General features: G+C 46.3%; 1 protein-coding gene across 4 annotated transcripts in view; it reads left to right on the top strand.

Annotated features, from left to right (window-relative positions):
- The first annotated feature begins 267 nt into the window (after nucleotides 1–267).
- The window catches only part of MICALL1 (MICAL like 1), a 33,136-nt gene continuing 19,384 nt past the window's right edge, over nucleotides 268–14,019 (top strand). For 2 of the 4 annotated variants that reach the window (XM_083462288.1, XM_083462290.1), the window contains exons 1-4: nucleotides 297–708; nucleotides 804–1,059; nucleotides 9,486–9,534; nucleotides 12,809–12,950. In XM_083462288.1, coding sequence (XP_083318414.1) covers nucleotides 914–1,059; nucleotides 9,486–9,534; nucleotides 12,809–12,950 — 337 coding nt within the window. In that variant the 5' untranslated portion in view covers nucleotides 297–708; nucleotides 804–913. Of the gene's footprint in view, nucleotides 1,060–9,485; nucleotides 9,535–12,808; nucleotides 12,951–14,019 lie in introns of all 4 variants that reach the window. The other 2 variants (XM_083462289.1, XM_083462287.1) reach the window with 2 other exon arrangements.

Genomic DNA, 14,019 nt, shown 5'->3' on the forward strand with positions numbered 1-14,019 from the left:
CCAGCGTCATGTGATGAAGAGCCCTGATGGAGCAGACCAAAAACCCATCTAGCCCCAAAAGTGGGGAACCGGAAGCAACTAAGGGACTCAAAACTCCCACCAGCCCACGCCAACAGAGGCCGATGGTCGGGGTGTGAGTGTTGGGAGTTGTAGTACAGCAACACCTGGTGGACCAAAGGTTGCCCCCCCCCCCCGATCTCTAGACCAAATATCCCGCTTCCCACAGAAGCCACTTCGGTGCTTCCGGGAAGCTCACAGACCCGTTTCCCGCGGATGCAGCTGGCGCTGAGCGGCCCGCTGCCTCTGCCCATGGAAGCTCCATTTGGTGTTCCTAAAAATAAACTGCCGCATCTCCAGCCAGCGCGCTCCGCTGCCGGAGTCCGTCCCCTCTCGGCTGCCGGGGAGCGAGGCATGCCCTCCTGCTCCTCTCCAGCCCGGCGGCCGCGCCGCACCTCCCTTCGCCCGCCAGCTCGCGGCCCAGACGGGCTTCTCTCCCGGGGCCGCTCCATGAGTAACCGCTCCGGTGGGGTCGGCGCGGGGATCATCATCATGGGCGGAGAAGCAGCGGCGGCAGAGACAGGTCTGAGCAGAGCCCGGCGGTGTGGCTGGGCGAGAGAGGAAGGAGGCGCCCCCCGGGGGTAGGAGGCGAGCCGGGAGCCGGCAGAGGGAACCTGAGCGCGGGCCCCGGAGCTCAGCCTCCCCGCCCAAGCACGGGGCAAAGGAGCCGCGCCGGGCTGGGAGGCACAGACCCGCCTCGAGCCGCGCAGGAGCCGCCCGCATCCAACCAAGGCGCGCCCAGCCAGCCTGGCGCGGCTGCCTCTCCGCCCCATCCATGTCCCTCGGCCGGGCGAGGGCGGCGGCGGCTCCCTGAGCCTGGACCCGCGCCCCGCTGCTCGGCTCGTCGCCCGCCCCGATGTCGGGGCCCCGCAGCGCCTTGCAGGCCTGGTGCCGCCGCCAGTGCGAGGGCTACCCGGGCGTGGAGATCCGAGACCTCAGCAGCTCCTTCCGGGACGGCCTGGCCTTTTGCGCCATCCTCCATAGGAACCGGCCTGATTTGCTGTGAGTACCGGGCGAGCGCCTCAGACCCCCGACCCCACCTCACCGCGCCCCCCTCCGGGACTAGGCCCAGCAGCCGCGCTCTCGCCTGGGCAAGCAGCCCGCCCGGGGGACGACTCCTCTGCGGCTGCGGAATGGAGATTTGAAAAGAGGGCAGGGGCGGAACAAGCCGTAGAGAAGGAAGGAAGGAAGGAAGCCCCCTGGCCATGGGGTAGATGTGGGGTAGCCCTCGAGTGGGATTTAGACTCCTTAGGAAAGAGGAGAGGGAGCCCAGGTTGCCACACCTGGCAGGTAGGAGGGGAAGCCTTCTTGTCAACGGAAACATGCACCCAAGCGCACACCCTTCTGCTCCATATTCATTGATCCTGAGTGACTTCTGTCCTTTGCTCATTACAGTTGCCAGTACAAATTAGGGCCTCGCCTCAAAAATGAGAGCCTAGAAAAGGCTGGAAGGAGAGTCCGCCCTTTTAATCCTTCTTTGATCACCCATAGTTGTATATAGAGATTAGGGTAGTTAAAACGTGGGAGTAATTAATCTGCCTAAAAGTGATCTCATGACCCAGGTTGCGTGTAACCATGGTTTAGCCTGAACAAGCAGACGTATAAGTTCCTAGACCAAAGATCATAGCCGCAGCTGCTGTGCTATAGCGAGCAAAGCCATAGTGTTATGCTTGAACCCAGTCTCGTGGTTCGGTCTTGCTGCAGAGGCACCGTGCGTTGTAACCAAAGTCTGTTTTTGGTTTATCACTCTTTTTTGAGAGCGGGAGACAAACCATAAGCCTGAGTCTGGATGGGACACTAAGCCAAACCATGACTTAACTATGGGTAGTACATTAGGGCTGGGAGAGGAGCACTATGGCTGCAGTTAGGCTGGGAGGGACTTGCATAATTGATCATTCGTGCTAAGCCATAGTTTTACGTGCAAACTAGGCTCATATATAAGGGAATACCAGACGAAGTCCTCAACCCATATCAAGGAAGAGAGGTTGTAGACTGTTTTTCTGAAGTCTGGGGTCTAGTTAGGCGGTTGAAAACATCTTTATCAAAGAGGACTTGGAGGGAGCAGATTGAACCTGATAATGGGGCTTCTCTTTGCTTGGGCTGCTCTGATGGGAGCGGTGGCCTCAGACTGCCATTGGCATAGCTGCTCTGAAATCATAGAGGAGCTTTTCCAGCCAAAGAGAGGCATCTGATTATTGGGGTGCTGGTGGTGCTGTCTTAAAATCTGAATGCCAAGATTCATGTGCAACCTTTGATTGGTTCAGCTTCCTTATCTAACCCAGTACACTGTGGAGTTTCTTTATCACACACCTGGTTGTTGCAAACTGATTGAGCCTTTTTCTAGAAAGAGAGACAGGTTGCCTTTAATATGTGATAGTGCCAACTTCTCCTGACAATTCAGTATTATCGTTGCCATTTAGTGTAGTAATTAATACTTCACCTTCTAATCTCATTTTGAAAGCTTCCTGCATTGTCTCAGACAATGTGCTGCTTCCTTCCATATTACTATTTATAAACATGACTTGTGAATTGCAGCACCGGAGAATAACATCCATAGACAAAAGCAAGAGATTGATGAATGTGACCTAGTTTGTGTCCTTCAGTGACTTCTGTGCTTGTATTACAATGGACGGTTGCATCTGGTTGCTGCTTCCTTATGATCTGATTAAATGTTTGGGGAGAAAAATTGGTGCCGTTTCAACAGGAAACTTCCTTATGTAGAGCTTTGAGAGTGTTCAAATGCAAGTCTTACTTGGCAAAGATTTTAATTTAAAATATTTTTTAAAAAAATTAACTAGCATTTCAAATAGCCATGTAGGTGAGAACTGGGAAACATGACCTTCCAGATGTTGCTGGACTACGAGCCCCATAATCCCTGACCTTTGGCCATGCTGCCTGGGGCTGAGGGAGCTGGAGTCCAGCAGTATCTAGAGGGCCCTGCTGCAGACAGGGGATGGCATTAAATATATATATATATATATTGAATTAGGACCTGTATGGTAGAGGCCCATGGATTGCAAGAAGATCAAACCTCTCCATTCTGAAGGAAATCAGCCCTGAGTGCTCACTGGAAGGACAGATCATGAAGCTGAGGCGCCAATACTTTGGCCACCTCATGAGAAGAGAAGACTCCCTGGGAAAGACCCTGATGTTGGGAAAGATGGAGGGCACAAGGAGAAGGGGACGACAGAGGATGAGATGGTTGGATGGTGTTCTTGAGGCTACCAGCATGAGTTTGACCAAAATGCGGGAGGCAGTGGAAGACAGGAGTGCCTGGCATGCTCTGGTCCATGGGGTCATGAAGAGTCGGACACGACTAAACAACAACATGGTAGTTTGGAACAAACAAAAACAGTCTAGATACGATAGAAATTTAAAATAGTAAAAATGTTATAAAAACAAATTTAACATACAGTTAAAACTCATTAAAAACTTGGCCATCATTTTTTTTAAAGAAGTCTTGTCTGTCAACTGGGAAACTATGAACAAAAGGGCCAACTGAACTTTTGGGAGAGAGAATTCAGCAATTGAGTAGTTACCAAGAAGGTCTTTTTACTGTTAGCCACACCTCTTTTGGTGGCAGAACAGGGCTACTGATGGCAACAGTAATGGACAGTAGGTTTGTTTTCATCATGCTCTGCCTCAGAGGTTCCCAGGGCATTTTACTGACCTCTGCAGGAGACAGATTGCTGGGGTAGATTTTCCAGAAACACGTGAAGTCTCTGGTTTTTTATTTTCTTGCAAGGCGGCCTTACACAAGCCAGTAGTCTCTCAGCTTCAGGCCCATCACTCTTCTATATGGAATCAAGAATACTGGCCTACCTTACAAAGCCATAAGGATAATTTATTGTGGTAATGTATGTAAATGGTGCCAAGGTGTGACCTGAAAGTGCATGAGACTTGCTGAAGTCTAAGAAAGTCTAGGCAATTGCCTGGATAGCTGACCACCTGGGCACCTTAGGTACCCTGCATTGGATTCCATAACAGAAGAAAAGCAGAATGTAATTGTTAAAATAAATATTCCCTTGTTATATTGTTACCGGAAAAATCCGAGGGCTCCCTTGGACAAAAACAAAGACACCAACCAGGATAACTTGGAGCAAAACAGCAGCCTGTAGGCTTGGCCTTTATTCAACTGTTGCAACAGGGTGTTCCCCTCACTTGCAAGAGAGAGGAAAGACCCAGAAAGATGGTGTGCAAGACCTTATAAAAACTTTTGAAATTCCCATCCTCTAGGTCAAGCCCACCCCCAGAAACATCATGCATACATTACAGAAAGGAGGGGTTGACATCATGCATACATTACAGAAGGGGTTGACATCATGCATACATTACAGAAAGGAGGGTTTGAGGGAGGAGTTGTGGTGGTAACCTGAGTGTCCTGTCACCTGGCTGGTTCCTCCTTTCCCCCTGCCCATGAGTCACTTCCAGGAGACAAAGGGGAGTTTGCAGTTTCCTGCCCCCAGAGGGAAGATCTGATCATTGTCCTTTGTTTCAGTCCATGCTGAATCCACTCCCATATGCAAGTTCTTTGTGATCCTGATTGTCTTCTGTCTGGGATCATCAGGGTTGACATAGCAACTGGGCAGGGCTCCTGTGGATGTGCTGGGATGGTGAAGGGATTATGGCTGACCAGAACCAAGCCACCCCCCCCCCTTTGATGGTCCTTGTCACATGGAGTAAAATAAAAATGGAACACTGCAAATCCAATGTATGGTTGATTTTCTATGAATTTATAACAGAAATGTGGCGTATGTAGTGTGTGTGAGTGTGAGTGTGTGTGAAGTTTGTACAAACAGAATGATTGGGGTGGGGGGGTTCCTGCTACAATATGTATGTTATATTATCATCATCATGATTGGCCCTTTTTATGAGAACATTTGCTACTCTTCAGAATGGAGACTGAATTGTGCTAACACATTATCTTGGTGATTTCTACTCTAATTTTGAGATGTTTTCAGTAGACACAGAAAGTTAGCTTCTAATTAAATCAGCTTTGGTTTAGCACAGGTCCACACCACATGCAAGAGAGTAAACCCACAACCTGTAGCAAACAAGGGTTTGTTGCTAGGACATTGTTCTATCTTCACAGGTGGAGAAGTTATTGCCAAGGGTCTCCATACAGTACTGTGTGACATTGACGTGCGATGACAGACAGGCATGAGAACAGTGAACAATTCATACACTTTTTAGATGTGTGTGGCAGCTGTTAAGGGTCCAAAAAGCAGTTGTTTAAAGAGCATGTGGCCTAAGCCAGCATCTGAACAAGTGGGTCAGAAGAGCTACATTCAGCAGTGGCAAACTTCGCCAAACAGCTTTTCTATCCCATTAAGCAGAAGTCGTTGCTGCTAAATATCCAGGACATAAATCTCTTTTCTAGCAGATGGTCTAACTAAGCACTTCTCAGTTTAGTGAACGATATTGCAGACTTGACACATAGGACCTTACAAGGACATGGCACGTTAAGAAAGGATTTTCGAAGCAGCATCTAAGGGGAGTGTTGAATCATTTTAACCACTTTAGTATGCCTTCATTTGGAAGCAGGGGATCTAAGAGTGGAAAGAACCACTCGAACAGATCAAAAGCAGACCCTCTCTCCTTCCCTTCATATTAATGGGTTCTGGCTGTGGTTGCAAGGTCCTCCACATGGACTGGCTGTTTCAGCTGAGGCCTTGGAGAACTCAAAGAATCTGCTTAAGACCACAGTGAATTCTATAAAAGCCCTGAATGCTCACATGCAGCTGTGCTATTAATCATTGCCACAGCTTCCACAGACCATATGATCAGGGCTTTGTGTGGTAAAAAGTAATAGAATTGTTGAGTTGGAAGGGACGGTGAGGATCATCTAGCTCAACCCCCATTCAATGCCGGAATCTTTCGCCCAAAGTGGGGCTTGAATCCACAACCCAGAGATTAGGAGCCTCATGCTCTACTGACTGAGCTGTCCCAGCTACGCTACCACCAAATAAATCAAAACTCCACTGAGGAAAGATTTCTGTGACTTGAATAGAATACTTTTAAATTCTTATTTTGCGTAATTTAGTCTGTATGTTTACTGACTTATTCAGCTTGCGCTAGTTATAGGGGAGGAATATCCTGCCTATTGGCCATGTGAAATCTTGCAGTCATTTTGACCTGAGATTTCACCAGGGGTTGTCAACATGCTTTTAAGCATATCTTCACAATCTTATGGACTAGGAACTTGATTTTTTTTAAGTATAGGCACCAAGGAAGCTGAAGTATGTTATTTTCCCCTTCCCTGTGCACCAGTGTGGAATACACACAGCTCTATTTGTAGGGGGCACTGAAACTGCCTTCATATACATCATTGGTGGTGAACCAGATATGGGTTGAGGAAGAGGATGATAGACCCCTTCCACCCTCTCTGTTCATTGTGGCCATTCAGTGAAGGTGATGTGTGGCAACCCATATGTTCCTTGTCATTCACTCGCACTTGGAATAAGCCTTGCCCTTTTGTTTTCAGGGTAGTCGCTTTTTTTTCTGACTACACAATGAACCAGAGGAGCCTGGGATCAGACACAGCTTTTCAAACCCCAGGCCAGTGAGTTGCGTGTTGGTTCCATTTGACCAATGAGGTCTCTCTCTCTCCTATATCAGTATTAATACCATCCTTGGGCTCAGTGAAGTTTTCTCTGGGCTGTGGTGCCTCTATACATGCCAAGCATTAAGTCACCTTTTATATACGAGCAGCTAGTCAATGTTGTGTCCTGGCTGCATATCATTCCCGTGCTTTATTTTTTTGCATGTGAGATGATGACAGAGGAGGTGTTTCATATTGAGATTAACAAATAAATACATCACAAAGAGAAATCCCTGCTGCTTTAGAGTTAGCAGCTGGAGGCCCTGGGCTAAACCTGGCTCCTGAGAGGCGCTCCCTGGCTCTCTGTGCTGCCAACCTGGGGGCTAGATGGATATAGAGAAATCAGCATCTGTGGTATGGGATAGGGATTAAGGCCCATCAGCTCCCCCTCACTTCTCAAAGTGGGTTTCTAAGATTATTAGTAGCACAGAGAGAGAAGCTTGCAGTATCGTATGACCCACTTTTGCTTCTGCGTTGCCTAAACCCGCTCCAGTGTTGAGCCGAGCCCCTCCTGGTCGTATCTGTGCTGAAATCCCATCCTTTCTTAGTGAGTAGTTCCTGCAGTTGAGTCTCCATTGGATGGATGTGCTTAAAAGCTAGGAGGCCTTGCTGGGAAATGCATGAGCCTTGCTCGGATGAGAAAAAGAGTGTTTTGTCCTCTTGGAGAAAAATGAATGTTCAGCTTCACGTGTCTTTGATTATCCAGTTGTGAACTTCCTCGACTCTGGCTATAACTAGCACATTTCACACCGTGTTTCTGAGCTGCTGCTCTCAGCTGCATCTTTTCCTTCATTCCTCCCTCCCTCTTTCACTATTGCCCAGCAAGCTTACGTTGCTCAAGGAAAGCTCATGCAGAACAGGAGTGCCTTATACTCCATCTTTCCCTGAAGGATCTAGTAGTTAGTCAGTGGCCAGAAGGTTCTTCACTGAGGTCACTTCAGTAATTGGAATACCCACACCGTGCTAGCTAGGTTTGCTTAGGCTGATTTGCAGATCAAACTTTTGGGGGCCTGAAATGGGCATCCCTGAAACAGATGCAGTAATGATACTGGGTGGTGCACAAAAAGCAATGTTTACTCTAATGCCGGAATTCTATTTCTATACTCTCAGGTCCCTCTTGTTTCCGGGACCTGCATATAAGGCTAAAAAAGTACACCTTTTTTTTCTCTTGAGGGCACTCGCTCAGCAATATGCCAGTGAGATGGCAAAGTTCTCTCTGTGTTTTGTGTGAGGAGCATTGCTAGGTAGGGCCCACAAATTGAAACTCTTCTTACTTGGCAGTTTTTATAAGTAACATGAATAACAGGAAAAGAAAGACATGCATAGACCAGACCTACATATGTTTGTTCAGGAAGTTAGCCATATGGAGTTCCTGAGAAAGTATTCATAAGATTTCAGTCAGAGTTAGATTTTGTTATCCTTAAGTCTACAATTCATAAATTAACACAGGACACGTTGCATAGAATGTAAGTGCTAAAACTCTATGCTTTGCAGGGTTGACTAGGGTAGTAGGAGAATAGACTAAATTAAAAATAAAATCCTTGTGCAACTGATGAAATGAATCCATGTGACGAAAGGGAGCTTAGCCCCATCCTTAATCAAAGTGCTTGTTTTCCTGCACATGAAGCAGCAGGGGGTTGGACTAGATGACGCTCTGGGTCCCTTCCAGCCCTACAATTCTATGATCTTTGACTTCATCTCAGGTCCGTGGAGATGTCTAATTAAAGGTTTAAAATACACACACAATTGCTGAGATCATTGGGCAGATGGTGCCATCATAACCAATCATGGTTGCTGTTGTGGTGGATGTGCAACAACTCAGACATTTGCAGATCATGCCCTAGCTTGTTAAGGTTCCTCCTTTGCGAAAGGTACTGGAAATCTTGGCAAATGTTACCTCTTTTGCTGAACAAGCGTCCACACCATTAGCAATTAAGTGCCACTGGGTAGTTTTAGACACTGGATGTAATGGTCTTACAGCCCACCCCCTTTAGGTGGAAGCACTAACTTACTTCACAGTGTGGCAAACCACAGCCTTCCCCTATGATGCTGTCATTGCTGTACACAAAGTTTTTCTTCAACTACAGGATGCTAGGGTAGAGTTGCCATATTTCAAAAAAGGTTTTTTTGTTTGTTGTTGTTTTGGCCAAAATTCCCCCCCCCAAAAAAATTGAAGTTTTTGAGCTGTTTTTTAAAGGAAATTTGCCAAAAACCCAACACTTCTGACATGGGTTGCCATACACCCGGGTTTTCCTTGACATTTTTACCGGTTTTGGGAAATTGTGCCCAGATGCTATTTCCAACGGACAAATCCCAGATATGTCCAGAAAATTCTGGACGTATAGCAGCCCTCTGCTAGGGGAAATGTCATGTGTGAAGCAGTCCACATGATGGTATATCCCTATTTGGATAGACTGAAATGTCATATGTGTACTGGCTATGAAAATATTGGTGTAGAACTGTACAGTACCTTTGTGGAGCAGCAGTGGAAGTGTTGGTTTTCTTTTGAAAATAATAATAAGAACCAAAGCTCACTTTTTATCTTTGGTCGCCCTAAAATCAAGGTTCTATGGCCTGCATTTCCTGCCTTTGTGTTTTGTAAAATGCCATAGTCGGAAGCTTTCTTTTCCTGCCTGTAACATCAAGGACAATTAAACTACAAAGATTCTGTGGTTTGAAAAGTGTGCTTTGAAGTGTCTCTATACTAATGGTTACCCAGAGATGCTGCCTCTCAAATCTCATGTGTGATCTGGTATAGATTGAACTGTGCTTCCTGCTCCTCTTGTAACACCTCCTTTATTTATTATTATTATTATTTTCCTTTCAGGGACTTTAATTCGCTTTCCAAGGACAATGTATACGAGAACAACCGCTTGGTGAGTCCCCACCTCTGTCTTCCCTCTTGATTACTTCACTTAATTCTGACGCCATTCTGGCTTACAGCAGGGTTTGAAAAAATCCCAGGTGCCTGGTTGCCCAGGTGTCTAGAAAATACGATGCTGGCACTCAGATATTTTGGCAACTCTTTCCAACCCTGGCTGCATGATTGTGTTTCTGATGGCTGCATTCACTTCTTGAAGTACAGAGGGGATTATCCCTCTTATCTCTTCCTACCTAAATATAAATATGTTGATATCCAGCGAGTGAAGATATTGAAGTATAAATAAATATAAATAGTCATTAATTAATAATAAATAAATATAGAATCACCCAAAAGATCATCTGCTGTGTCCACCGGGATGATCCTGTGTGCTTCTGTTTTTGTGTTCTTCTAAGTACCCGGGTTCTTGCTTGCAAATTCCAATTGTTCAGTCTATATAAAGAAATGAAGATGTTCCCTTTTCATCTGATGAATGTGAACTGCCTTGTCCAGTAACTACAAGCTTTTGCTTCTGGAAAGTGTTGGACCTTCAGTTTTCTGTAAAGTTTAAATGGATGCATGCAAGGCATGTGGACCAAAGTTTTGGATCATGAGCTGCTTAATGTTTCTGGGATAGAGATGGGCCTGGCAAGGGAATTGGTTTGTATAGGAAAAGGAGCAGAAATGAAACTGAAAGCAGCCAGTACTGAAAAGAAGGAAGAATGTGTTCACTTAGGCAGTTTGTATGATTTTATCTCGGATTAATAAGCTGAAATACGAATTAGACTTTTGGCTGCACACACAGACTCTTGGATCCTTTCTTCCTTGTACAAACAATCAAACCGTTAGCTGTAGTTTCCCATTTTGTCTGAACTAGGAAACTATGGTTAATAGCTTCAGAACAAGCTGGAATTATGAAACCTTTTGGCTAAGTTTTAATCAGTGTAGAGCCATGGAATCTAATGAACATTACTAGGATGGTGAGGGGCAGAAGGGGCTTGGCAACCTGGGAAGGAAACCCATCTAGGAAGAGGGAAACTCTAATCCTAAACCTCTGCTGTTTTGTGGGCTATCTTTGGGAGGAGAAAAAGCTAAGGAGTAAACCCTAGACAAATCTGGAGTCCCCAAAACGGTTGGAGGGTGCCTTTTACACCTCCTTCTGGCAACTCCTGCAGCCAAGCTGGTACCAAACATATTGCTCTGCTTTCCTTTGGACCACATCAGCGAGGCCAAGAGGGGGTTTTGTTGCCTGGGCAGTCCAGGACCTCCAGTCACACTGCCCAGGTTGTGTCCCAGGGAGATCATTTCAGTGCTGCTACAAAACAGTTTGGTTTTACCCTTGGAGGAACACTCCATTGTCTCTCTAGACAGACTGATGCTGAAAACTAAGTTAGGTCCAATAACTTAGCTCAATACCACCCATAGTTTGAAACTAGATGTAAATTGAAGACTTCCTGATATGTTTGCTTGCTTGTGTGAAGGATGGGGCAAAGGCCCCAAAGACTCTTCTCCTTTCCTCATTTATTTGTTATTTGTTTGTTATTTATTAATGTCATATGCCACCATTCCTCCCAAAGGAGGCTGTGACTTATTAAGATGAGATATGGCCATCTGAATGTGGTCAGTGTACAGCTCCATCCTTATTGAAACAGACTGAATAAAACTAGTTGCAACCAGACTGTATTTGTTAGAAACTCTCTCCCCACCCTCGACTCTGTTCCTTAAAAACAGAATTCAAGTTCAGATTTCCAGGGTAGCATATGAGATTCCACATTTGCACAGCAAACTTGCAGACCCAAATATGCAGCCCAGCATGATGGGCTTGCCATGGCAGTGGAGGAATGTGCTTAGATTTCTCTTTGTGGCCTGCCAGCGATACCAAGCAAGTGTAAATAATAATCTCAGCTGGGCAAACAAGCGTTGATGTAATTGCAGACTTCTGCTGGAGATGGGCTGGTTCTGACATAATCCTTTGTGGTTCCATTCTGGAAAACACCAGAGCAAACTATATGTACGTACAAATGTTCAGGCATACTTAGTCAAGAGTGCCTTTATTGAAGTTTTGCCTTTATGTTTTCCTTGGCACTAAAGTCATGGTACCAGGCTTTCTCACCGTGTTTAAATTCCCAGCCCAAGACCAAATGGAACCAAGCAGAAGTTTTCAAGTTTGATCCCTGGTATCTCCAGGTAGCACTAGGAGAGACTGAAATCCTTGAGAGCCACTGCCTGTGAGCATAGACCATTCTGAGCTAGAGGGACTTATGGTCTGATTCAGTATAAAACAGATTCCTAGGTTCCTACTGCTGTGGTGGGCAGATCTCCCATTTCTGTGTGACTGGTATTTGTTTAATATGCATCTCTTCCTAGTGTTTTGTTCAGTGTTGTTGTCTTATGTTTTATATTGATTGCAACCGCTTTGAACACATATTTCTTGGGGGGGGGAATGGGAGAAAGCAATTTTAAGCAAACAAATAAATAAAATATACTCCGCACAATATGGTTTATTCTTTATATTTGATAAGCGCCAACATTCTCAAACTGAGGGAGAGAGCCTCAAGGTCACCCAGTAAGTCTGTGGTGCAGCTGAGAATTGGTGAGAGTCCAAATTCTGACTAATGGGCCATGCTGGAAGCAAATATAGCATCGTCATCTCTATTCTGCTTCATTCTCTGTCCCCGAGCAATTGCTAATGACTGGAGAAATTCACTTTGCCATATCCTGGCAGGGGCACTTCAGTTGCCACTAACTTCTTCCCAATTAAAGTGTGTGTGTGTGTGTGTGTGTGTGTGTGTGTAATATATAGAGAGAGAGAGAGAAAGAGAGAGAAATTTGGAAGGGCGGGTGTTAAACTAAAATGGTGGAAATGATCATTGCACCCTTGCTGAAATTTCAGGGGTGAACCACAGAAAAGCTCTGCTGGTTCAGGCCAAAGGCCCACCTCTTCTGGCACCAGATGCCTATGGGAAGCCTGAAAGCAGACCTGAGCACAGCAACACTCTTCCAACCTGTGATCCCTGACAACTTGTGATCCCCTGGCATTCAGAGGCATACTGCATCTGACAGTGGAGGCAAAACATAGTCATTGTGACTGGTAGCAATGCTAATGGAAAGAGGTGGTATGATTGGCCTAGGTCCCAATATGTGTCATCTTCCTTATTAGTTTCTTCTGTACTGCAAGTTTCTACTTGGCGACTTCTGCCCTTAATTTTGTTCCACCAGCGGTGCTTGCCTGCCTCTTTCTCAGAGTCAGCTTCCGCTTCCTGATTGTCTGCTCTTTGTTGCCTTTGCAGGCCTTTGAGGTGGCTGAGCAAGAGCTGGGGATCCCTGCCCTGCTGGATCCCAGTGACATGGTCTCCATGAAGGTCCCCGACTGCCTCAGCATCATGACCTACGTCTCTCAGTATTACAACCATTTCAACAACCCCAACCAAGGTGAGAGCTCCAAAGCGGGGCATTTCCCTACAGTTACCCCTCCAGGGATCTGAATGACACAGAGGAGGAGTTGTACTCCCCTCCCCATGACAATATTGGCACCTTTGCTCGCTTGCAGTCCATAAAGTTGTTTGCAGTGGTGAGCACTGACTTCTCCAAGCTTGATGAATCCATGCCCTTCTCCTAGAGCAGGTGTGGAGAACCTTTAGCCCTCCAGAAGTTGCTGAACTACAACTCCCATCATCCCTTGTCTGTGGCCTTACTTGCTGGGGTGATGGGAGTTGTAGTTCAGCTGCTGAGTCACCCATGAGCATGAAATACTTGCCTTTGGTGAGTGGGTTAGTAGATTCCGAAGTACCATACTGGGAGCAATACACCATCACCCTTCCTGAGACTGCCGTGGGGCAGGACACAAACACTTGCCTGCTCCTAATTTGCTAAATTTTGCAGATCCCCAGAACTGCACATGGTTTTAATGCTGCTGCTTAATGTTTCTGGGCTCTGGGCTGAAAGCTGAGCTTAAGGGCTCATCGCAGCTTTGAAGTATAAAGGAGTGGGGTGAATAGTTTGCCCACAACAACCGGAAAGAACAGAAACTCATGTAGGCTGTGTGCTGCCACCCCTGTCTAGGTGTTTTCAACTATGAGACAGTAGCGAAGTGAGAAAATCCACTTTGTCAAATGCAGTGATACTCTACAACTTCTGGCCCTGAAAGCATACAGGCTAAAAGGGGGTGAGGGTAGATGAGCAAATCCATCTCCAGTGTCACTGCATTTACCAGCTCTGCTTTAGAGCCATGTTGAGAGGGAAAGTGAAGGGAGATTCTAAATGCGTTCACCCAACTAGCCTAGAATCTTCCCCATGAGCCTCCCCATGCCTTAGCTGGGTTCTCGATCGCAAGGAGGCTAAGCACTCTCACCCAAACACATTAAGACTCCCTTTTCTGACTTTCCCTCTGGTTTGTGTTCAGAGATGTGCTTGGGTACATGTACTTGCCCCCTGCCCACTTTTAGCCCACATGCTTTCAGGTGAGCACCTGAAGAGGGCTTCTGTCTTTTACTGACTCATC

This window comes from Podarcis liolepis, assembly GCF_965112155.1.
Source record: "Podarcis liolepis genome assembly, chromosome: 10".
Taxonomy (NCBI): Eukaryota; Metazoa; Chordata; class Lepidosauria; order Squamata; family Lacertidae; genus Podarcis; species Podarcis liolepis.